Source organism: Protopterus annectens, chromosome 14.part0 (genome assembly GCF_019279795.1).
Source record: "Protopterus annectens isolate FY-2018-M chromosome 14.part0, PAN1.0, whole genome shotgun sequence".
Lineage (NCBI taxonomy): Eukaryota > Metazoa > Chordata > Ceratodontiformes > Protopteridae > Protopterus > Protopterus annectens.
The window spans coordinates 990,346,803-990,373,336 of record NC_056748.1 but is presented as its reverse complement, the minus strand read 5'-3'; the positions used below and the strand labels follow the sequence as shown (position 1 = coordinate 990,373,336).

Genomic DNA, 26,534 nt, shown 5'->3' with positions numbered 1-26,534 from the left:
GAAGAAATATCAGCAATAAAAACTTGAACAAATGAGAACACAACTCAGTAAGGAATACTTCAGGAGACTAAAATTAAAACTGAAAACAGTCATGACATCTAGGAATAAAGTCCAAGCTATAAAGCAATTTGTTCTTCCTGTTTTAACTTACAATTTTGGTGGGACTGACTGGCCACAAAAGGTACTGGATCAGTTGGACAAAAAAATAAGAAAAATGCTTCACACTTATCAAATTATATATAAAAATCAGTGTATACCAAGATTACATACCCCTCACTCTGAAGGAGGTATGGGAGTCCTCGAAATTGATTACACACATACAAATCTACAGTTGTGGGACTACACTACATACATATCTACTGACCTCCTCAGATCCAAATATAGTGAAAGTTTTAAAACATGAGGAGAAGAAATGTAAGAGGACCTCCATGCTTAGTTTAGCAGAAGCATTCAGGTGGTAAGACGGAATTGAAATCAAACCAGAAAAAGACAAAAATTAGACAGCAAATGAACATGCCAAAAAATAAATAAATAAATAAAGACTATAAGGAGAAGGATCAGATGACAAGGAAAAGCATGGGAAAAAGCCATAAATAAAGTGGCAAGTATAGAGTCTCCTGTAACAACCTCATGCCAATCAGGATTTGCTGCAGAAATAGTGAAGGAGAGGTGAGTTGATACCAAAGGATGAAAGGTTGATAATGGCAGTCCAGGACAGTGGACTATGTACACGATGGTTTACAAAGGCCATTGAACATGTGGAAGAAACATATAAAAGTATGTTCTGTATAAAAGAATTAAAAACAGTTACAGACCTTGCTGCTGGGGGTGATACACTGATCGCAGAGGTCTTGGTACACTGAAAGGCACAATAATGTGGGAAGATTGTTGCACTGGGGATCGTGCAAACACTAAAATATAGAAGTAGCTAAGAAGCTTTAGAAACATGAACCACAAAGCATTATAGAAAATTACCAACAATTCAAAAACAGATGTGAGAAAACCAGATATAGTAGTCCATAAAAAATAAATAAACAAAATAAACAAGGTAGCATTGATTACTGAAATTGCTAAACCTAGCGATTACAGTGTCACACATACAGAGAGACAGCAAGTCATAAAATATCAGGATTTATAGGCGGAAACAAAAGGAATGTGGAAAAAAAGATACCCAGACAGTTCCAGTAGTAGTAGGAGCAATGGGTCTCATAAAAAAAGAATCTATAGTCATATTTAGATATGCTACCAATAAATGTGACTATTTATTGGTAATTACCAATAAATACATTTATTGGTAGCACATTTAAATGTGACTACATATGAATTGAAGGAGTCAATTCTGGGCACATTGGAGGTGCTGCAAAGAGCACTTTTGGCTAACAGCAAAGGTTAAAACAATACTAATTTCAAAAACTTTAATCATACCCTGAATTAGGAATGGAGTCCATTCCTGTCACAGTATGACAAACCCAAAAGACTTGAAGAAATTAAACTGGGAAAGTTTAATTTCTGGGATGTCAAGGCATCTACTTCACTGGGGGCTTATAGGCAGCATCAGACTTAACAGTCTTCATCTTTGCTGAATCAAAATTAAGTGAGACATTCCTGGGGGAAAAGTAGAGGAATCATTGCCACACCACACTAGACTTCTTTAGCGTGATGGTGTCCCCAAAGTAGGGGTCATACAGGGGATGTAAGTGATAGAGGAAGAATCTTTGTCTTGGCCCATCTCACAGACAAGGGATTCTTGGTCCACCAAGTCCCTTTCTCAGGGCAATTAGAAAGATGACTCCCAAGTCTAGCACCAGTGAGGGGCAATCAGAACTTATTTGATATGTAAGGGACTGAACAACTAACTAATGAATACAGTGGAGTAATTTGACATGGGGCCTGGCACCAAAATAAATGACTGCTAAAAGCAACATTGGGTATTTGGATATGGAAATGCCTGTACCACATCTGAGAAACCATAAGTCTGTGTTCATTTAGTATGCAATCACACCCACAAGGACAGATCTCACATGATGCAGACTTCACAGACACTCAATGTGTGGTTATGGCCCTCAAATCCCAGAGGAGCAAAAAGGACTTAGTTCAGTGACTGCAAGCCCTGAAGGACCTGGGGAGGTGGAGAAGGCTCATCAATCTTAATGAAAAAAAAGTTAGTATATTGTTTACAGAAGCCATTACATTCAACATATGTCTTACAAGTTTCTAATTGTAAGCTCTTTTCTGGGAACAAGTAAAGCAGCATACCTTTTAATTTTCACAGGTTTGTCAAATCGAAAATTTGAAGGATATGTATGAATATTCATCAAGTGCTCTTTTCTTTCCTTGCTTGTTTTAAACATCTCCTTACAACTCTCGACTAAACAACGATACTGTAGATGAAATTGAGAAACAAAGTTTTAGAGAAATGTCAGTGTTACGCCTTGACTATAACACTTCAGTTAGACTTCAGGCATACCCAACAATCTCTCATAGAGCAGCTACAAGGGTTTAGTAATTTCTAATTTTCTATAGAACAGACAAATTTTGCATGTTAGTAACATGGATAATTTAATGAATCAGCAAAATATATTTTTATATACTAAACAGCACTTGATATTTCCCACATACCAAACTACAGCACAACTGGAAATATGGGATTAAAAGAATATAAGCACATAAGATAAATGCCTCTGACTTGTACTGGACTCTCTCTGTTAATAAATGAAATTCAGGTAACCAGAGTGAAACTTTCAGGGTATATAATACCAGCCCAAATAAGATGGAAGAAAAACCTACTCTGAACTTAAAGCTATTGATGGGAAAAATAAAAAAGAAACAATTATGTAACTCTCCATAATGTTCCATCTGTGTTGTACATTTTCATTTTTCCTCAACTGTTGGATTTGAATCTGACTCAGTTGCTTCTTCCAGCTTGTAGTCTACTGAAACTCTCAAACTCCTCCCTTTACCCATAATGCCCTAGTCACCTAACATATCTCAGATCTTGTTTGCTGCCCCTTTTACCTGCAAAGCAGTAGGAAAATATAAAATAACAGAATCTGGGACTCAAACAAAGAAAGAGTAGTTCCTCCAGCATTCCGATGCTTCAAAGATTAAAACAAGGAGAGGGTTGCGTGGAGGGATGTGGAGGAAGAATGAAAATGGACAACACAGATGGAACGTTATGGTGAGTACATAACTTTATAGATTCATAGATTAGGTTCATAGATTATCTTATGTCATTTTCAATTATTCCTCAACTGTTGGGATAGAGTCCTCAAGCTACCTAAATCCCAGGAGGACTCTAAGGAAGGATAATCCTGAGCACTGCTGAGCCAATGGTTGCCTCTTCCCCCTACAGACCAGATCCAATTTGTAATGAGCAATAAAGGTATGAGGATTAGCTCAAGTTGCAGCTGCACAAATATCATCCAAGGAAGTTCTAGATAAAATGGCTGAAGACATTGCGGAATGGGCTTTTGTTGGTCTTGGTAAAGGCAAACCCACTTTATAGCATACAAAAGTAATACAATCAGTCAACCATTTGGCTAAAGGTAACTGGCTTGCCTAATTTTTATTCTGAAAAAGAAATAAATAATTGGTCTGATTTCCTCAAAGTTTTGGTTCTTTGATGACAAAAATGTAATTGTCTGTGAACAACCAATAGATGTAACATATATTTTCCTTTATTTGAGAAATCTGAAAAAAAAACTGCAAGGTTATTAATTAAAGATGCAAAAACCAAACGGCTGCAGGTACACTGAGGTGCCCAAAACACACAACAACAGCAAAAGTAAATTAAGGCACCAAAGTTACACACTGGAAATCAGTCACTGTACTTTATTGCAATAAAGTACAGTGACTGATTTCCAGTGTGTAACTTTGGTGCCTTAATTTACTTTTGAGGTTATTAATTAATACTGGAATCTGAGAAAGAAAACAAAGGCAGTAAACTGACTTCACTGGCCACAAGCTGAAATTGTAAAATGAACACGAAATGTTCAGTAGGCAAACAAAAACTTTCATGTTCGTTTTACAATTTCAGCTTATGGCCAGTGAAGTCCATTTACTGCCTTTGTTTTCTTTCTCAGTTTTCAGTGTGTTTCCTTTCTGTTTTCTTAATATTGGAATCTGACACCTCCTTACGAAGAAAGGAAGGACTGGTCAGTAAAAATTCTTTATCTTTATGAAAAATCAGATAAGGAGGTTTAGAAGACACGGCCTGTAATTCCAATACTCTTCTGGCAGAAGCAATAACAACCAAAATGATAGTTTTCCAGGTCAAAAATTTTAGTTCACACTTAGCTGATGGTTCAAAAGGGGGCTGGGTTAAAGATTGCAAAACAATATTTAAATCCCAAGGAGAAGCGTGATCTTTGAACGAAGATCTAAGTAGGAAAGTTCCTCTGAGAAAAGCTTTGCAAAGTTTGGAGAATGCTAAGATTGAATTATTTACTCCTATATGAAAATTAGAAATGGCAGCTAATTCTACTCTTTCAGTAGAGGAGCAAACACAGGCAGCACAGTAGTTAGAGTTGTCACCTCACAGCAAGAGGTTCTCCGTTTCGATTCTCGGTTAGGAGGCCTTCTGTGTGGACTCAGCATGTCCTCCCTGTGTTTGCATGGATTTCCTCCAGGTGCTCCGGTTTATTCCCTCCTTCCCAAGACATGCTGCAGGTGGACTGGACATTCTAAAATTGGCCCTAGATGTGTGTGTGTGTGTGTGTGTGTGTGTGTGTGTGTGTGTGTGTGTGTGTGTGTGTGTGTGTGTGTGTCTTCTGAGGAAGGTTGGGTGCCAGGCTGGCAACTTGACATCATAAAGACTCTACTGCCACTCGTTCTGTGGAGTACAGATGTGCTGTGGTGACCCCTAATGGCAGCAGCCAAAAGGAGAAGTAGAAGAGCTAGCACCTTCACTGAAAACTGTAGATAAAAAATCAAGAACCTTAGGAATCAAAGCTGAAAAGGGATCTAAATTCTTTTTATGTACCCAAACAACAAATCTTTTCCATTTACTTTTGTAAAATTTCCTGGTGGAAGCTTTGTGGAATAATAAAATACTGTGACAGACAAGGGAGGACAACCTGGGCTGTCTAGCAATTCATAGAACTGGAGAAACCATGCAGTCAACTTGAAGCCTGGATGGATGTCCAGATGAGTCATGTCTGTCAGGTGAGACAGTAGTTCTGGAGTTGGATCCATGGTGGACGAAGATGATGAGGCCAAAAGAACGGAAGCCAGGTCTGATGAGGCCAGTAAAGGGCAATGAGGACATCTGTGCTCTTCAATCGAGATGCTTTCTGAATACATTTGGGGATGAGAGGTAACAGGGGATAGGTATAAAGGAGAGCAGAGGGCCAGTCATGAAGTAGGTCATCCCTCGTGGAATGCCCCACTGGAGGATCAGGGCAAAGAACCTGCTGCACTTGTTGAAGGAAGATGCAAAGTGATCACAGCATGGTTGGCCCCATCAACGGAAAATCCTCTCCACCACTTTCATGTTGAGAGACCACTCGTGGGGCATTAGAATACTGCTTAACTTGTCTGCTATCATGTTGGACTTCCCCAGAATGTGCAATGTTATTAGAAAATGATTGGATGAGATCACCCATTGCCATACTCTTCATTGCTTCTTGATAAAGAGCGTAAGATTTGTTTCCCCCTTTTTGTTGATGTACCAGACCACTGACATTCTGTCCATCTGGATTGCAACAGACCCAGTGGGGAGAGTGTCTTGAAAGTCCTGCAACACTAGGAGGGCAGCTTTCATTTCTAGGACATTGATATGTGTATTGGCCTCTTTGGAGGATCATGTGCACTGGATCATCTTTCCCAAGAATGGCCCCCTCAACTCAATATGGGAGGTCTATGGCCTTGGATTGGGGTAAAACAAAGGGATGACCTTCTTGTACTCGACTGGAGTATATCCACCACAGAAGGTAATTTTTGCAAGCATGCATTACTTTGACCTGACTAGATAATGGCTTATGTAGAATGGACCACTGAGTTGTGAGTGTCCACTGAAGAACTCTCATATGGCACCTTGCCAATGATACCAGAATGATTGCCAGTGACATGAATCCTAAGGCTTGGAGGATCAGTCGAACTGAAAGAGAAGGATTCTGAATGATCTTTTTGACCTGGAACTGAATAGTTTGAACTCTGGATGGAGGGAGAGAGAGGCTGTTTGAGTCACTGTATTGAGCAAGTCACTGATGAATTCCAATAGCTGTGCTGGTTTGAGATGAGATTCATTGTAATGGACAGAAATCCCCAGACGGGAGCATAAGTGAGGTACGTAATCTTGAGCTTGAATCAGACAATACCTGGTCAGAGCACATATGAGCTACTTGTCCAAATATGGAAGCACCTGGAATCCCTGCAGTCTCAAGTGAGTTGCTACTACTGCCACACACTTCATAAACACCCTGGGGGCTGTGGTGAGACCAAAAGGGCAGAGCTTTGAATTGGTAATGTCTGGCTCCCAGCTGGTAAAGTAGATATCTGCTGGACCGTCTGCTCATTTTTATGTGACAGTACACATCCTGAAGATCTATCGAGCAGAGCCAGTCGTCCTTGTGCAGAAAAGGCAAGATGGACTAAACTGTGACCAGACAGAACTTTGTGTACTGAACTGAATGACTTAGATTGCTGACATCCAAAACTGTACTCCATTCCCTTGTTTTCTTTGGCACTAAAAATAATCTTGAATAAGTTCTGGACTCTTTATGGTCAGGGGGAACCTCTTGGATGGCTCTCTTTTCTATCAGCTTGTTTAGATTTCTACTGCTGCTGTTTCTTTCTGACTGGGTACAACATTGGGGGGTTTTCTTTACTACTAGCGGAGGTGGATGGTAACACTGTACTATATAACCTCTGGATATTATCCTCCACACCCATGAAACTCTTGTAATCTCTAGGGAGGCTCTCTGGTGCAGGGATAATCGACTCCTGACTGCTTCCAGAGATGGACGATCTGTCAGAGAAGGTATTCCTAGATCCCTGGTTATACGGACGACCTATGCCACAAGGACAGCATATTCCATTAGACATCCCCCTTCTGCCACTGGAGGAACTGCCTTCACGTGGATCTTGGAAGGAACCCTGAGATTTTTTTGAACCACATTTTCCAGCTGCCTCATTGGTTCCTAGAAAAGGTCCGTTGAGGAACCAAAAAACATGCACCCACAGCAGACAGGGTTCTTTCTTCCTGCTCACACCTAGAGAGTATGTCTTTTACTATGGGGCCAAATACAGAACTTCCATCAAAGGAAGCACAGACAAAGTCACACAAGCACATCCAGGCATGTCTTCTGATGAAAATGCCTGAACCCACTGCCTGTGCGGTACCTTCAACTGCGTGGGAGATGAGCCTCATGGACTGAACTGAAAGGTAGCCAATTGTGAGGAAATAGTGTTCTCTACCTTGAAGGATATGGTCTCAGTGATGGACTTGGAAAGTTCCTTAATCAAATCCCTCCAAAGTCTCAAAATGTGCCAAGTAGTTCAGCAACCTAAGAGCAAAAGTTGGTGAAGCATAGACATGCTTCCCAAGTCTGTCCAGTGCCCTAGACTCCCTGTTAGGGAGGTTGACAGAGAAACTTAGTTCCATTAGTTCCTTTTTAGGGGCCGCCACTATGACCATGGCATCAACTGGCACTCCCTTGCTCCAATAATTTCTATCCTTCGGTAGTGCCAGGATCCTATCTGGTCTCTTAGGATAGACTCAATGGTATCAGGTTCCTTCCACACCCGTCGAGAGACCAAATCAATGAGCTCATCAGTGGGCAGAGTCACCCAGGAGGTAGATGAGTCGGTGCCAAAGGCTGCCAGGAATACAGATTCCAATTGGGAAGGGCTGTCAGGGGACCAACCACCCCTTTGTTTTAGAAGTTTTAAGATGTCTCCACATGAGACGTCATTGGGTGGTGATCTAAAGGACCCTTCCCCTTCATCAAAGTTGGTATCTCCTGTGACAGACTCTTGCAAAGAGCATATCCTCTCAACCTCCTAGTGCAAGAAATCTGGACAAAGCTTAAAATAATGGTGGAACAAAGGCCCTAAAATAAGGACAGATTTTAAATATTGCTTTTATAAACTTAGAAATTTGCCAGATTAACAGTATATGTATTGAATGCATTTCCTGAAAGATATTAAGTCTGAAACTCAAACATATGCCATTATTTAATGACTTCATTCCATAGTGATTTGCCAGCAAACCCCAAATTTTATGAGGAACAGACCAAAAATATGAAACAACGATCTGGACATTCTGTGAAAATCTGCACAGTTGAGAGATATGGCGGAGAGTCAAAGTGCCTCCTTTTACACTCCCTCTTAATGGGAACCTCTTTGGTGGGATGCACCAGAGAGGTGTCAGAAGATATTACTATACATTGCTCAGTGGTCTGGAAAATGGTTTGGGCTGGCTGTCCCAGTGGCACAGCTGAATGAGGCTCTGGACACAGAGTTGAATGGAGTTTGGTAGTTGGAATCGAAGAGGGAAGAGAATTCCAAACTCTGGGAAAAGAGAAAGCTCTCTGAACTACGTCGAATGCAGAATACCTCAGAAAAAAAAAAAAAAATCGATGGCTCCAATAAGGCATGCGAATGGACTGTCGTCTCCCTCTGCCCCAAAGGCACTCAAGGAAGGAGTCTGAGACGAACTGTCTAGCGCCAAAGCTCTGAGGGGCAGAGACAGCTCCGAAAGCTTCAGAGTCTACTCCAACACCCTGGAGCCAGTGACAATGCTACAGCTCCAACAGTCGTCTGGCTCCAAAGTGCTTGCCACCAGAGTCGAAGATGCCAACATCTTCGGATATAAGGTGGATGACTCCAGGACTTTTGGATCCAATGGCTCTAAAACCAAAGCTCAGATTGGAGAAGGAGCCAATAACATGGTAGTAATGCTGTCAAGGGTCACTGGAATAGATGGGGTTGGAGCTAGAAGAACTCCCATTTGAATGTGCATCCTGAGGAATTTCCTCATCATCCTCTCCACACTGGCTTCTGTCAGACTCTTGGATGACTGAACAGATGCTGCTGGAGAAGATAGTCTAGAGTGTTGTCTTGGTGACTGTTCCAAAAAGGGGAATGAAGATGAGAAGTGATGGGATCGGGTTGAGGTGATTTGATCCGAGGATATTTCTCTGATCTATGTCTCAGATCCAAAGTGATCAGATCCAATACTTTAGCGTCTTTAATGGGAGGTTCAGATACTGAAGCCGAAGAGTTAGACAGATCCAGAGATCTTTTTCTTGATTCTTTAGGAAGAGAATCTCCCTTATCAACTTTTTGGGGGGGTGAATCCCAGAGGTTATTGAACAGGTTTAAAGGGTAGCAAACCTCTTAAAATTTATTTGTTTTTTTCTATCAAGGCCCCTGAATTGAAGGCCTTACATATGTCACAATCAGAATCAAGGTGAGACAGGCCTAAACAACCAACAGACTTAAGAGTGTGCATCTGAATTTGCAATTTTATGGCTGCAGGCCGTGCACTTTTTGAAATCAGACGTTTTCTTGGACATAACTGGTAATCAAGTAGTAAAGAATTAAGAAATGAAAGGCTTTCTTTTTTTTTTTAATAACACTAACAAAGGAAACAAGAAAAAAATACCAGCAACGGTAAAACAGAAGTACTTACAAGTACAAAGAAAATACCAACAATGGTATTTATGGAATACTCAAAGGAAGAGTATATAAACATTTTCTGAACAGAAAATAAGAGTAGCAATATAAAGGTAATAAAAGGGAGGAAGTGCAAGAAAGATTATAATATATTATTATTTTAACTCACAGAAATAAAGTACACTCAGTCAAGAGTAAGCAGTGACCAAGTCCGTTTGCTTAAACAGCAAACAAGATCTGAGCTATGTTAGGTGACTAGGGCACATTAGGGGCAAAGGGAGGAGCTTGAGTGTTTCAGAGTTTCACTAGCTGGAAAAAGCAGCTAAGTCAAATCCAAGGATCAGATCCCAACCAAATAGTTGTGGAATGAATGAAAATGACATCATCAGATCTAAAGTTATGTACTTACCATAAAAGTAGATCTGAGCTGTTTCTTTCCATCCTTCCTCAACTTATGGGTTTCAGATCAGGCTTTGGCCACTTCCAAGCTTTGGATCCGATGCTCAGGCTACTCCTCCCACCCATAATCTCTGCATAAAGAGCGAGCTACCTCAGATCAAGTTTTCCCACCAATAAAATGGAATTTAAAAATATAAAGGTGTTAGCAGCCAAACAACCTAGCTGACCTAAATGATGCCAACCTGTGAAAGAGAACGGAAATACCTTCAGCAGCCAAGGCAAGTTAGCTGGAGCCATCTTGGAATGAGAACATAATTAAAAAAAAATGCAAATTAAAAAAAATAGGGGGGGGTATTGGGAAGTGTAGATCAGAGTGTATGTATGAACCTTTAAGGAGCATTTCCAGATGTAGCATGTGCATATAAATAGTGAGAACGTGCAGGCAGCTGTGCCATTTTGACAGCACAGCCAGAGTGTTAACATGTATGAGTGTGGTAGCCAGTCTGTGTATAAGTTTATTTAAGTTTAAGTTACAAAGCCTCATTTCTGATGTGTGTGTGCAGTAAAGCTGCTTGAACTGAACCCACAAATGTTCGTCTATTTTATCCTGACCAGATGAGTGACATGGTGGCAGAACCGGGATTAGAAGAACAACTTCTTCAAACCATGAGGTGCAGAGTTGAAGGTGAAGGCAGATTAAGCAGGTAGAGTGAAACAGAGCTGTAGCAAACAAAAAAAGGGCCAGAAATGAAGGTAAAGAAAACTGTACAAATGATTTATTTGGCAAAGAAAATGAAACAGAGCATTTATAAGGCACAAAATGTATTATTAATCAAACAAGTAACACAGAATGTATTATTAATCAAACGAAGGGCACAAACTGCATTATTAATTAAACAAAATGTTCAAAACCATGATATTTGATAAAACTAGCAGAGATATTCACATTGGCACCGAATTACCTTTGGTTTGCATAACAAGCATGTTTAAAGTAAAAAGGGCACAAAAAAAGTATAATGAGCATGCTAAGAAATTAAAGGCACATAACGAGTACAATAAAAAGGGCAAATTAAGCTTAAAAAGCAACACGACTGCATATTTTTAGTAAAAGACTGTTTTGGGCACAGACTACTATTTCGCATTGACCGAGGCCATTCAAAGCATAACTAGAGTTGTTCGAAGTATCTCAGAGTATGAAAAGTGTTTGCAGCATGTGTGCGTTATTACACTGCAATTATTTCAAAGAGTTTGCTGTATGCAAAGTACAGTTATATTGCAAAGTGCAGTCAAAATACAGCCATTTTGAAAAGTTTCTTGTACTGTGTGCATTTATTTGCAGAGTGCCCACATTTCAGATTGTTTCTTGCACTGTACAGTTATTTCGCAAAGTACAGCCATTGCTCATTGGTGACTCAACAGTAAGGAACACTGATGTCCAACACACTTGGTTGAATAAGGAGAAGGTAACAGTCAGCTGTCCATCAGATGCCAGAATCCGACACATACCACATGCACTCAGGTCACTCCACAACAAGTACAAGTATGACTCTGTCACTGTCCATGTGGGTGTGAATGATCTGAGATGGACCTCCCTGGACTACATGAAAAAAGACATGGGGGAGCTCTCGGATTATGTGGTCCAGGCAGGAATGACCCTAGCCCTGACCAACATCCTACCATCACCCAGAATGATACCACAGTGCAAGCAGAAAATGATTGACTTCAACAATTGGTTAAGTTTCTGTTGTCATTCTAAGGGGATCCAGTATCTGTCTACTACGGATGACATGAATGACAGACCTCGATGCCCTGCCAGAGATGGCCTGCATCTGTCACCCCTGGGTTTCTGGATACTGGCCAAGGCTCTTGCCATCCCTATAGTGCCTTTTTAGGCGATGTTCCAAAGACCAACTTACCATTGTAACAGCTATAAATAAATGCAGAGGGTCATGCTGCTCAACACTAGAAGTCTAAACCTCAAGATGCAGTTGCTAGAAGCACTCCTCAAAATGGAGAACATCGACATTTGTGCTGTAACAGACACCTGGTTTAAAGCAGCAGAAAGCACCCCTGCACTAAGAAACTATAACTCATTCCACACTTTTTGGCCCCAGAACATTGACCAAAGCTCCAAAGGCAGTGGTGTCTCCATATTCATAAATGAAATGTACACCTCCAGACTAGTAGCCCAGCATAATGCATCTGAGATACTTCAAGTACAACTAACACTGGGTAAGACGGTGATTCAGGTTGTAGTCTGCTATAGGTCCCCAACCATGTCCCAAGACTCTCAATCCACGTTCCTAAGCACCCTGGAAACTACTAGGGTCCAACCCAACACTCTCATACTAGGTGACTTCAACTACTCCTCCATCAACTGTGAAATCTACTCATGCACCAATACACACTGGCTCAACGCTTCCTGGAATTCAATTCCAGTGGCCTGGACCAGCTCATTCTTATCCCATTAGAGGAAGCAACATCCTTGACCTGGTTATTACTAACATGGACAACTGTTGCTCTACACCAACAGTAAATTCCTCCCTGGTTAGATCTGACCACAAACTAATCACCATGGAAATCCACATCTCACCCACACCCACCCACAAAGGAAACCACCATGAAAAACTTCTCCAAAGCTGACTTTGGGTTCTTAAAAACAGAGGTGGCTAACTTCACGGCACCCATGTAAATGGAAAATACATGCATGACTGCCGAATCATACACCAATGCACTGCACGAACATGTACATAAATGCATGGAACTAGCCATACCCAGCAGAACCAAGATGCTCTCTTCCTAAAAAAGGAAGCCAATCTGGTGGTCCCCCTGCCATTAATAAACTCTACAACAGAAGGAAGAAAAGGCAGAAAAAGGTGAAGTCCCAAGACTGGAAAAACTCCCTTATTATCCTCAACAAAAAGTTGAGATCCCTCATCAAAACCTCTAAAGCCAGCTCTGAAGGCAGAATTGCAGCAGACACTAAAAACAACCACAAAGCTGTCTATAGTTATATCAAGAATCTCCATGGCAATACCCAGGTTTGCTCTGAGTTACTGCACTATGGTACCTCTTATACTGAGCCAACAAATATTGCCAACTTACTGGCAAACAGATTCAGTGCCAATTTTACCCCCCCCCCCAAAGGACCACTCACAATACCAGAGGAATGCCAGGCACCCAGCATTACTGCAGAACACATTAAATCTGCATTGTCCAAGGCCAAGAATACAGCTTCCATGGGACCCTGCAATATCTCTGGATGTGTTCTACATGAAATACAAAGTGAACTGGCACCAAATCTGTGTGCCCTGTTCAGTCATAGCCTCACTTCAGGCTTTGTCCCTACCGAATGGCACACTGCTACAGTTATCCCTCTCCATAAAGGGGGAGCGACTACAGACCCTGGGAATTATTGCCCCATTAGCCTGACGAGTCTGATATGCAAGGCTATGGAGCGATTCATCATGGACCTAATTAACAAGGATATAGGGAATCTCCAAACTCTAGATCCCACACAATTTGGTTTTGTGAAATTTATATCATGCCTGTTCAACCTGGTTGACTTCTTGAGTCAGTCACCAGAGCTGTGGATGAGGGCAAGTCAGTTCATACAGCCTACCTCTATGTGGCCAAGGCCTTTGATACCATTCCCCACTCAGGAATTATTGATAAACTCACCAAACTAGGCATCAACCCCTATATCACTAGGTGGGTTGCAAACTGGCTCACAGATAGAACCCACAGTGTGAAACTAGCAGACTCCAAGTCAGACTGCTGACCAGTCATGAGTGGAGTCCCACAGGGATCGGTCCTGGGTCCTTTCCTGTTTGGCATCTACTTCTCAGAAGCCCAGGCCAACACGGAGGGACTCTGGCTGACCAAGTTTACAGATGACTGCAAGCTGGGAGCCATTATTAACTCTCAAAGTGATGTAGACATCCTACAGAAAGGCCTCAATGAGACCAATGACTAGTGTCGAAACCATGGCCTTAAGCTTAACAAAAAATGCGTCATCATCCCCTTTGGAAAAACTTAGTTCCCACTAATTACTACACTGATGGGAGCCACTGACCACTGAAGGCATTATAAGAGATCTGGGGACACAGTGGACAACAACCTCTCCTTTGACCACCACATTACCACTGTGGTCAGAAAGTCCTTCTATGTGGCACATCTCATTACCACGGGTTTTGCATCCAGGTAGAAAGTGGTCATCATCTCTCTCTACTCTTCTCTCGTAAGGCCAGTCATCAAGTATAATGCCCCATTTGGCATGTACCTCACTAGACACATGCAACAGCTGGAAAGTCCACAAAAGTACCTCAGAAAGAGGATACTAGGCCTTAAACACATGTCTTACATGGACAGACTCAAAAAACTCCAGCTATTCTCTGTCTCATATCATCTACTATGAGGCGATTTCTGCTTGACTTACAAAGCCATGTCTGACCCAGCTCTGTTTGAAATGCTACATCTAAAGAAATCCAGATCCCTCCACACCACATGCTCCAGAGACCTCAAGCTCATTAAAACAATCAACAGAACATGCTGGAGGGACAGGTTCATAACCCAGAAACTGCCCATGCTCTAGAATGGACTTCCCATACATGTCAAGCAGAGCACCTCACTGGTCCTCTTCAAGAGAAATCTTGATGCTTGGATGGAAAATAGAAAGTTCACACCAGGAAGCACTGCAGTGGCGATACTTGATAGCGGCACTGGGAACTAATGTTGGGCGGCACGATGCCAGGGCACTTTTATAGGCTAAGCTTGTAAAGGCTCCAGGGCCATTAGCCTCGTATACACCTATGAACCTATGAAAGGTTCTTGTGCTGTGTACAGTTTATATGCAAAGCACATTCATTTTGAAGTGTTTCTTACTCCAAGCTTTTTCTGCCGTGTACAGTTTTATTCGCAAAATACAGTCATTTTGAAGTATTTCTTACACTGATAAGGAGTAGTTTCACAAAGTACAGGGATTTCAAAGTGTTCCTGTGTTACGGAGACTTACTTGGCAAAGTGTAGTTATTTCAAAGAGTTTGTTGTGCTGTTGGGCATAATTACAAGTGCTAGCATAAAGTTCTGGCATACATATATTTATGTGTTTATGTTCATATATAATTTTATATGTTCTGGCATACATATATTTATGTGTTTATGTTCATATATAATTTTATATGCCACGGTGATGCAGCGGTAGCATTGTCACCTCACAGCAAGAGGTTCTCCTGTTCGATTCTCAGCTGGAGCACCATCTGTGTGGAGTCTGCATGTCCTCTCTGAGGTCGAGTGGCATTCGAAAGACATGCGTGAATGGGCATGCCTTCTTTGAAGGTTGGGCGTCGAGCTGGCACCTTGGCACCACAAAAATCTACTGCCAATCATTAGCGGACCGGAGTTCCGTTGTGGCGACCCCTAACAGGGAAAAGCCGAAAGAACATGTTCATATATAATTTTAAGCACCTTCACTACTGTGCGTTGATATGGTAGAGGCACTTTGCAGACCAGATCCACTTGTGTTTGATCATAACATAGCAGATAATTGGGGAGTATTCGAGCAGGAATACAATATTTTTATACAAGCAGCTTTTTCTGACAAATATGCACGTATGAGGGCATTCATTCTGCTTAACTTAGCTGGGTCAGAAGCCACTGAAAAAGCGGGTTCAATTGTGTATGCACCAGAAGTATATGCTGGAGGGGGGGGAACCATCATATCGTGGTACTGGCTGAATCAAGGGAGGACCCTGAGTGCTTAAAATGTAAATTTAGAGAAATGTGTAACTCCCAGATAAATGTTACATTAAAGAGGCACTTACATTTTATACAAGAGACCAAAAGCCAGGTGAAACTTTTGCAGCTTATATCACTGACTTGAGAAATGAGGCTAAAATGTGCAAATCTGGTGATTTGAAAGATGAGTTAATAAAGGAGAGGCTTGTGTGTGGTAAACAGTGCTACAGTGAGAAAGATTGTGCTTTGTGACAGTGATATAACGTTGAGCAAATCCATAGAGATTTGTCAAATCCATGAGCTCACAGAAAGGCACACAAGTATGCTTGCAAGTGATAAGAGCATGATTTTAATGGCCTCTAGAGCAAACGTAGACAGCATGCATCACATGGCAAGCAAATACAGGCCTAAGCACATGGCAGCTGCAACCCCTGCAGGTTCCCCTGGGAAACCTCATAGCTTTCTAGCAAGTTCCAAGACTAGCTCAGTAAAAAGGGCATGCTCAGTGCAGTATGAGTCAGCGAACCCCAAGTCAAGTCTTATTGTTAACTGTCATAATTGTGGTGCCAATCATGAGTCTAAAAGAGAGAGGTGCTTAGCATTTGGTCAACGATGCTACAAGTGTAAAAAATAGAACCATTTTCAAAAGTTTTGTAAATCAAGCAAACCTCACTCAGTTATTAAGAAAGGTCACTCAAAAAGCAAGTTAATCATAAAGAGAGCCACAACCCTACTTCTATGTAGATGGTGTATCAGTGGTCGGTGAAAAGGTTAATGCAGTAGACTTACTGGCAGAGAATGAGGGTTTTGTACTGTCCTGATCAATGGCAAGCCCACAGAGCTCAAAGTAGACACTGGTTCAAAGTGTAATGTAATGTCAGCAGAAACATTTGCTAAAGTGAGAGCTGGTGAGCAACTTAATTTGGGCAATTGTGCGAAGCTTGTTGCTTATGGAGGTGAAGAGTCAAACCGAAGACTCAGTAGTGCTTCCATGGTATTTGGCTGGAAACAGTTACAGCTTGCAATTTTATGTAGTCCGAAGATCTGTGCAGTCATTATTAGGTCACAGAGACAGTTTAAGAATGAAACTGCTTTCTTTTGCCAAATAAGTACATCATGTAAGCACATGTCCCAGTTCTAGCTTTACTGATGCTATTTTCTCAGAGCATGCTGATGTTTTCAATGACGAGTTTGGTAAACTTCCAGTCGTGTACTACATGAAAGTAGACCCAGAGTTCAGTTCAGTGGTCAGACCAGCAAGAAGAGTTCCAATAGCTATGCAGGACAAAGTCAAGGTCCAGTTACACAAAACGGTGCAGCAAGATGTGATTTGTCCAGTCACAGAGCTAACTGAGAAGGTGTCTTCCATGGTAGCTGCTCATAAGAAAAATTCAGATGAAATCAGAATATGCACTGCCCAAGAGACTTAAACAGGCATTAAAGAGAGCTCATCACCCAACGCATACAGTCGAGGAGATTGCTGCCCTCATGCCAAATGCTATTGTTTTTTCTGTCTTAGATGCAAAGATTTTACTTTGGCAAGTAATGCTTGATCGCAAATCTTTACTACTGACTACATTCAGTACCCCTTTTGGTAGATACATATTCCTCAGGATGCCTTTGGGAATAAACTCTGCCAGTGAAGTCTTTCAGAACGCAATGCAGCAAATTTTTTTTGGGCTACCCGTATGCAATAACAGTCAATGACTTTCTGACTGGCGGTAATGGTGAAGCAGAGCATGACAGAAACCTCAGGAAAGTTCTGGACAGAGCTTGTAAAGTAAACTTAAAACTCAATCCTCTGAAATACAAATTCAGACTATCAGAAGTTAGTTATGTAGGTCATTTATTTACCAGTACAGGCTTACAACCAGACCCTTCCAAGCAATCAGCCGTTCTTGACATGCCAGCTCCAGACAATGTCCAAGCCTTATAGCGTTTTCTTAGTATGGTTACATTTATCCCTGACTTTAGTGAGTTATCAGCGTCTTTAAGAGCGCTGACACCCAAAAAAGTTGCATGGTCATGGTTAGAACAGCACCAAAGAGCATTTGATAACCTTAAACACCATGTTGCTAACCCTCCTACATTAAGATACTATGTCCACAAACCATTAGTTCTTTCCTGTGATGCTTAAAAGTTCGGTCTTGGTGCAGTTATTCTTTAAGAAGGCAGACCTGTTGCCTCTGCATCTAGAACTCTTACCCAAACTGAGATGCAATATGCTAAAATTGAGAAGGAACTTTTGGCAATTGTGCTCTCATGTTTGAAGTTCCATGATTATATTTATGACCGAGCTATCCAGACAGAAACTGACCATCAACCGCTAGTCACTATTTTAAAGAAGCCTATGGATTCCGCTCCAGCAAGACTATAAAGAACGATGCTCAAACTGCAAAAGTATAATTTCAAAATTATCTACACAAGGGGTAAACTTCTTTATCTGGCTGATACCTTATACAGATCGCCCAGAAATACCACGGAACAGCTTGATGAATAGAATTTTGACTGTGATGTCATGGAAATGCATAATTTTTCTACCAAGATACTTGATGAGCTGAGAGATCACACAAAGACTGATCTAATTTTGCAAAAGCTCAACCACTTCATCAATGTAAGATGGCCGTCAAAGCAGTCCTGTGTACCTCCAGAAGTACAACCTTGTTTTCCATACAGAGATGAGATGCTGATGGAAGATGGTATCATTTTCAAAGGACCAAAAGTTGTTGTTCCTATTTCTTTACAGCATGAATACATTCAGATTTTCCATCGTGGCCAACCAGGTTCTGATTCTATCAAAAGAAGGGCTAAAGGACTAGTATTTTTGGCCTTCTCTAGCAAAAGACATTGATAAGTGCTTTCTTCTTGTTCAGTGTGCAACAGTACTAAGCCACATTTGCAAAAAGAGTTATTTCAGCTAAGCCAAATTCCTGAATTGCCTTGGTCAACAGTAGCAAATGACATATTTGAGTGGAACAATCAGCATTACTTAGTGTGGGAGACTTATTCAAACGGGTTTGAGGTCAATTTGCTACCTAACCTAGCATCCAGTGCCATTATTACTAAGAAACATAATTTCTCAGTCCATGGTAGTCCACACAAAGTTATTTCTGACAACTGTTCTCAGTTTACCAGTCAACTGTTTCAGAGATTTGTTAAAGAGTGGGACTTTATCCATGTTATTAGCAGTCCTGAATATCCACAGTCAAACGATGTGGCTGAATGTGCAGTACAGAGTGCAAACAATTACTAGAGAGGTCAAAGCGTGACAATACTGATATCTTCTTGAATTTACTTAATCTCAGAAATATACTTCGTGAAAATCTACTTGGCTCACCTGCTGAGAGACTTCTATCTAGGCAAACCAGAAGAACCTTGCCTATCAGTTCTAGTTTGTTGGTGCCTAATGCTAAAAGCAATACAGCACACAAAGCCCAACCTTTTAAGAAGCATCCTTCTCAGAAAACCAGCTATGATAAAACAAGCAGATTTCTTCGTCCGTTAAAAGGAGACAGTGAGGATGCAAACAGCAAAAGGCTTTGATTGAATTGGTCAAGTGAGAGGTATATATGCCAAGCTGAGATCCTACTTAGTGGAATCTGAGGGTACAGAATACAGGAGAATCTGCAGACATCTTCTTCCTGTATTATAAATGATATCGCAGCATTGTACCTGTGATACAGACTCTAGATCTCAGAGCAACCCTGACAACGTTTGTACCACAGAACATGTCTCAGTATCCATTCCCGGTCCTGATAATGCCCCAGATGTCCTCATAGTTGAACATTCCTTGAAGACAGTCCCCCTACCTAGATCCAATTCTGACTTTTATGTTACATGATCAGGTTCTACTTCTAGAACTAATAAAATACAGGTTACCTGGACATGATTGTTTTACATGTGTCTAATTTTATATGTTTGCATGTCAAATAACTAGTTCTGTATTACTGCATTTTAAAAGATCATTTCTGTAAATTGCATACTGTCATTTCATATATGGACTAGCTCTCAAAAAGGGAGGATGTAGATCAGACCGTGTGTATGTACCTTTAAGAAGCATTTCCAGATGTAGCACATACATATAAATGGTGAATATGTGCAGGCAGCAGTGTCATTTTCAGAGAACAGCTAGTGTGTTAACATGTATGAGTGTGGTAGTCAGTCTGTTTATAAGTTTATTTATGTTTAAGTTACAAAGCCTCATTTCTGGTGTGTTTGCGTGTAATAAAGCTACTTGCACTGAACCCATGAATGTTCATCTGTTTTATCCTGAACAGACAAGTGACAGGAAGGTAGTTGAGGAAGGAAGGAAACAGACAGCACTGTTGAGGAAGGATGGAAACAGATAGCACTTCCCTGTAGAACATGCAGAGATTCTAGCCACTACAGCATGTCAGCTCTGCAAATGTTTGTTTGAATCACTAAAAAAGAAATAGGTTGTTTCTTGATTGACCACTGAACTGCCAGAGTCTACTGAAGAACTAGCATTTAGAATCTGGCTAGTGGTTCTAATGTGATGGTGGATGCCATGGAGCCTAGAAGGCAAAGAATTAGTCTTGCTGGTGGCGTCTGGTGAGATAAGACTTCTTGGGCTTGTTGGTGAAGGAATGTTGTTCCTTGTTTGAGGAAGCTGTGCTATCTGAAGTCTTATGTCTAAAAGTGCTACAATGAACTCTAGAGATTGGACTGGTTGTAACTTAAGACGTTTTTAGATTCACTGTAATCCCCAAGTCTACGCACAGTTGCAACAAGGAGTCATTGGCCTAACCAAGTAGATTCCTGGAAGGGGCAATGATGAGCCAGTCATCTAAATACAGGAATACCTGGAAACCTTGCAGCTGTATATGAGCTGCCACTACTGCCATACATTTGGTAAACAACCGGGATGGGGGGGCTACATTGAGACCAAAGGGCAGAGGTCTGAATTGGAAAAGACTGACTCGCAGCCAGAAGTGAAGGTACTTGCTGGTGCATCTGTCCATCTTTATGTGGTAGTACAGATCCTGAAGATCTGTCGAGCAAATCCATTCTTCCTCAGTAAGGGAAGAAAGGAATGAACAGTGACCACTTGGAATTTTGTTTGCTTCACAAGTTTGTTCAATTGTCTTAGGTTCAAACCTTCCCTTAAGTCCCCATTTTTCTTTGGCACTGAAAAGAATCTTGAGTATATTCTGGATTATCTCTGGTCTGGGGGGACCTCTTGGATTTCTTGATTTCTTAAAAGCTACTTTATTTCTGAAATGGTTTCTTCCCTTTGTGAGGATGGAACATCGAGAATTCTTTTCATGCATGAAGAAAGGGTGTGGAAGGGAATGAAAGAGCCTCTGATTATGATTCACTGAACTATTTTGTCTTGACTGATGTATGTCCAGGTTGCTGGATGCAGGGATAAGTGCCCCCTGACTGCCTCCAAAAAGTGTGACAGTCAGGCAACTATTCAGGGAGCACTGGAAAGGCTTCTCTGAGAAAGGACCCCTGAAGCCTTGGTTTCGTGGGCCACTTCTGCCCCTTAGTCGACGTCCATTATAAGACTTTCCCAATCTGCCTTGGGGAGCTATTTCTCCAGAACTGTCAGATGCAAAACATTAGGATTTAAAAAACCAAATTCTTTTCCCCCCTTTCTGTTTTTTGGAGGTGGTCCTTTGAGAGGAACAGAATTTGATCCCTATGGCAGCTAGGGATTTACCATCCGTCTCCCTTTCTGGGAAAGTCTCTCTAACTTTGGGACCAAACAGAGTTGATGTATCATATGGGGCACTGATGAAGGATGTATTGAAATGTTCTGCAAAATGGCACTGCATTGCCACATCCAGGCTTCTTTCTTATAATAATACCTGTGTCAGCTGCTCTAGACACATCCTCTGTGGCATTAGAGCTAAGGTGCATAAAGGCACTGGATAGCAATTGTAGGGTAGCAAACTGTGACTCAATGGATTTTCTTTGATCTGCAGACAAGGTCCCTAAGAGAGATTTTTTGCTTTCCTTTGTCAAATCCCTCTGGAATCAAGTGATATGCTCTAAGCAATTAAGAGCTCTCACCAAAAAAGTAGATAAGGTGTAAACATGCTTCTCATATTTGTCCAACGCATACGATTCCTTATTTGGTGGATGGACACATGAATTTTCTTCTGCAAGCTCCTTCTTCGTAGCTGCCACCACTACCACAGAATCTAAAGCAGGACCCTTGCTCCAGTGGGGATGGTCTTTGGGATTAACCAAAAACCTGTCTAGCTTTTTGTGAATAGGCACAAATGTGTCTAGTTCCTTGCATACTCAAGAGAAGATTAGGTCTACTATCTCATCGACTGGGGACCACCCAAGAAGTAGATGGGCCAAAACAGAAAGCCTCAAGAAAAACTGATTCCTCCATAGAAGACACCTGGGAGGACCAATCCCCTTTCTGTCTGAGAAGTTCAAGGATCTTTCCGAACGAGACGTCCTCAAAGGGGATGTGGGAGAACTTCCTCTCTCTTCAATATCAGTGTAGGGTTGGTAGGGGATTCCTCAAGGGAATCCAAATGTCTCCTCTTACATTTGTGTTACCTGTGAATCTCTGCAGTGGGTTGTTTAGTGCAGGACACATAAACTGACATCTTCGCTCTTGGGGGAACAGATATGAAGCTCCTGAAAACTGGCTGTTCCAATGAGACAAGGAGAGTAGACTGCAGTCCCTGGAAAATCCTATAGGGAGGGTTGGACCTTTTTCCAAAAGGGTAGACCTCTCTCCATGTTGAAGGAATACTCCCTCAAAAGCCTTGAACTCTGAGCTCAACATGGATATGGGCGGCCTTGCTGCCAAAGCAGAAACTCACTAAGGCAGCTCAACTCTAGAAGCCATTTGTCTGGGTTCCAAGACTTATCACCAGAGCCAAACTATGAGGCACCGATGCTCCTACAGGAAGGAAAGAATCCAAAGACTTCAGATCCAACTGTACCATGTTGGAATCAATGCAGGCGGCTCCAACAACTCCAACAGGGTCATCGTCAACTCCGTCAGAGAACTCATCACACTCAAGGAAGTATGAAGCCTCAGCTCCAACTGCAGACCTAACCTGTGGAAAAGTTGGATCCACGGGCTCCAATCAGATGGGTTAGACTGGAGAAGGAGTCATTAAGGGGTGATGGGAAGAAGTGGTTCTTCCAGATCTGACAGTGTTCAGCACCGGGAGCACCACTAATTGGATTTCGGATCGAAAGAATCTCATCATCATCCTGTCCACTTCAGCTACAATAATGCTCTGAGAAAACCTAGTTGACCTCAGAGAAGAAGCTGAGGAAAGTCGCCAGGAGGAATAATGAGGTCTGTTCTGCAAAACTGGAGCCTAGGGGAGATAACATCCAGAGAAAATCTAGGCAGTGTTACAGATCTGAAACCTACTGAATCCAAAAAGAATGCTGGCTCCAAAGGTCTAGAAATCTTAGCTCCCAGAGCTGACAAAGGTGTCAGATTTGGATATCTCTTTATTGCGGACTTTGATCTCTCTTTGTCTTTTTATTTTCCTCTTTCCACCTCCATTTCCTTCTCTCTGGGTTTATCTGATCCCTTTTTAAGGAAGAAGATGGGAGAAGGGGAAGAAGAAGCAACTGCAGGCTTCCCCAGTCCTGAAGACCCTTTAGAATGCGCTTATTCCTTCTTTCTACAACATCTCATAGTCCAAAAGCCTCGCAGACAGAGCAGGTGATGTCTAAGTGGGGAATCCGTAGGCAATATACACACTTATCTTGTGCATCCAAATTTGGTAGCTTGCGAGTACAAGCTATGCATTTTTTTGAATCCAGAAGATTTATCGGCCATCCTCAAAGGCAACAGAAAGAGGAAAAAATAACAGATTCCAATAACAGAAGTTACCCTAGAAGGAAAAAAAATAAACTACTATATATACTTCTCATTTTTAATTTAATTAATCCCCAGAAAGGAATGAGAGAGAGAACAACAGAAAATGGGGTAGGGAGCAATAAGTGTAAGCAGTAAAAGACAAGCGGAATTAAAAAAAAAAAATCAAAGAATTAGCTCAAAACAAAAGTACTTAGTTATTTAAAATATTTTTCTTGAAACATGCTCCTGAGCACCAAAATCTGTCAAACACTTATGGTGGTTAAGTGAGATCTGAGATAGCTCACTTTCTACACTGGAATTATAGGTAGGGGTGGAGGAAACCTGAGCACCAGATCAAACCTTAGAAGTTGCTGGAGCCAGATCTGAGGTCACATGAGAGACTGTATCTTGAGGAATGGCCAGAAAACACAACATCACATCTTGCATTTTATGCCAGTACACAGAGTCAGATGTCTGGGCGTCTACCGTGGTGCAGCAGTTAGCGTTGCCACCTCACAGCAAGAGGTTCTCCGGTTCGATTCTCGTCTGGGGTGACTTCTGTGCGGAGTCTGCATGTCCTCCCTGTGGTCGCGTGGGTTTCCTCATGGTGCTCCGGTTTCCTCCCACATCCCAAAGACATGCTATAGGTGGATTGGACACACTAAATTGGCCCTAGGTGTGAGGGTGTGCATATGTGTGCCTTCTGTGGAAGGTTGGGCGCCGGGCTGGCAACTCGACACCGCAAAACTCCACTGCCAATCATGAGTGGGCAGGCGATCCGCTGTGGCGACCCCTAACCAGGAAAAAGCTGAAAGAAGAAGAAGAAGAACACACAGAGTCAGATGTCTGACTTGATTATCACATATGGTTGGAATGTGCTTGTAGCAATGTCCTGCTGTCTTGTTTTCAGTACAGGATGAAAAAAAGAAACATATATGCATACATGCATCATTTTGAGGTAACTGCAGGCTGAACTTAACCTACATCACTACAGGGAAATTATTACTTTACTATAGTTTTCATTTGGAAATGACATTACAAGATCAGCCTACAATGCACTCAGGACAACTTTGTGGTTATTTTCATCAACACTTTTTGCAGCTTGTGATGGTTACACCAAACTAAGCAGAAAAGAAAAAGGTTAAATTAATATACTGTTACAACCTGATACATGCACATAGGAATTTGGAGCTAAACTTTGGAGGTATTAATAATTAGACTCTCTGATAACCCTGAAACACACTGCAGCCTTGTTTAGTAATCCTAACTACCTCAACATTTATGCAGTTTCATAGTACAAAACCATAACACTTTTATCAAAGCAGGGCACACCCCCCTCAAAGAAATCTGGAAAGTCGGGACTATACAATTTAAGCACCTAGCTCAGTAAAGTACTTTCCAGTGTTAAGACAGTATGACATGCTTTTCTGATGCAACTGGCCCACTTACAGTACCCACAATGTAAAAGTTGCAGACTCCAAATCTGACTTTAAACCAGTGACAAGTGGAGTACCACAGGGTTCAGTCCTGGGACCTCTCCTGTTTGCTATCTACTTCTTTGAAGAACAGGCTAACACAGAAGGCATCTGGCTAACAAAGTTTGCATTGGACTGCAACTAGGAGCCATAATCGAGTCCCCAAATGATGTGGACATCCTACAGAAGGGCCTCACTGAGACAGATGCCTGATGTCAGAGCCATGGCCTCAAGCTCAATGTCAAAAAGTGCATTGTCATCCCCTTTGGTAAAAACTCTGTACCCATGAACTACCACATAGGCAGCAGTCTACTTAACACCGAATGTGTGATAAGAGACCTTGGGACCCATGTGGACAGTAGTCTCTCCTTTGATAATCACATAGCCACAGTACTCAGGAAGTCCTTCTACATGGCACACCTCATCACAAAAGGGTTCTCATCCAGGAAAAAAGAGGTCACTGTTCCCCTCTACTCGACACTCATTAGACCCATTATAGAGTACAATGCCCCTTTTGGAATGTACCTCACAAGACATCTGCAGCAGCTGGAAAGGCCACAGAAGTACCTCACAAAGAGGATTACTGGCCTCAAACAGATGCCCTACACTGACCATCTCAAAAAACTCCAGCTTTACTCCGTAGCATATCGCCTACTCCAAGGTGATCTCCGCCTAGCATATAAAGCTATGTCAAACCCAGAGCTGTTGGACATGCTACACATAAAGAAATCCCAATCCCTCTGAGCTACACGCTCTAGGGACCTAAACCTTGTCACCACAATAAACAGGACATGCTGGAGGGATAGATTCCTGTCCCAGAGACTTCCCATACTCTGGAACAAGCTACCCATCTAGGTCAAGCAAAGTTCCTCATTAGCACTCTTCAAGAAAAATCTTGATGAGTGGATGGGAAATAAGAAATACACCCCGGGGATCACTTCTGTGGCTCTGCTCGACAGTGGCACAGGAAAATAACTTTCTTGGGTGGCATAAGCCAGGGAACCTTGTTGGCTAGGCTTACTTAGGCCCTTGGGCTGATAGCCTAGTACCTACCTATGAACCTATAATACAGAAGATGAAACTCAGATGCATTCATGAACTGCAACATTTCATTTACAGTATTTCAGATTTAGTTTTTTTAAATATCGTAAGCTAATTTGGTTAATGGGCTTTTGTAGAGTGGACTCCCTTCAGCTATGACCCAAAGTGCAAAATGAAAGAGTATACAGAAAGTGAACAAGTAAAAATTAGAGAATGCAATCACACTAAATTTTGTTAAAATAGGAAATAAAATGCTCAGGGTAGGTTGTTACATTCAAGAGACTTTCCCTTCTAAACTGCAGTCATAAAAAAACAGATTAAATGGACAGGAAAGTATACAAATTATGGTTATCATTAGAAAGTAACAAAGTCCTATCAATTAATCATGCACAAACAACATGTTTACATAAATCAGCACCATAATAAACGTCAGTAAGTTGGTGAAGGGG

The 26,534-nt window shown here is 41.7% G+C and overlaps 1 protein-coding gene across 1 annotated transcript in view; it reads right to left on the bottom strand.

Annotated features, from left to right (window-relative positions):
• The window catches only part of ZNF511 (zinc finger protein 511), a 374,315-nt gene that overhangs the window by 152,951 nt on the left and 194,830 nt on the right, over positions 1-26,534 (bottom strand). Inside the window, exon 4 of the mRNA XM_044056782.1 lies at positions 2,257-2,381. Within this exon, the coding sequence (XP_043912717.1) occupies positions 2,257-2,381 (125 nt within the window). The remainder of the gene's footprint in view (positions 1-2,256; positions 2,382-26,534) is intronic.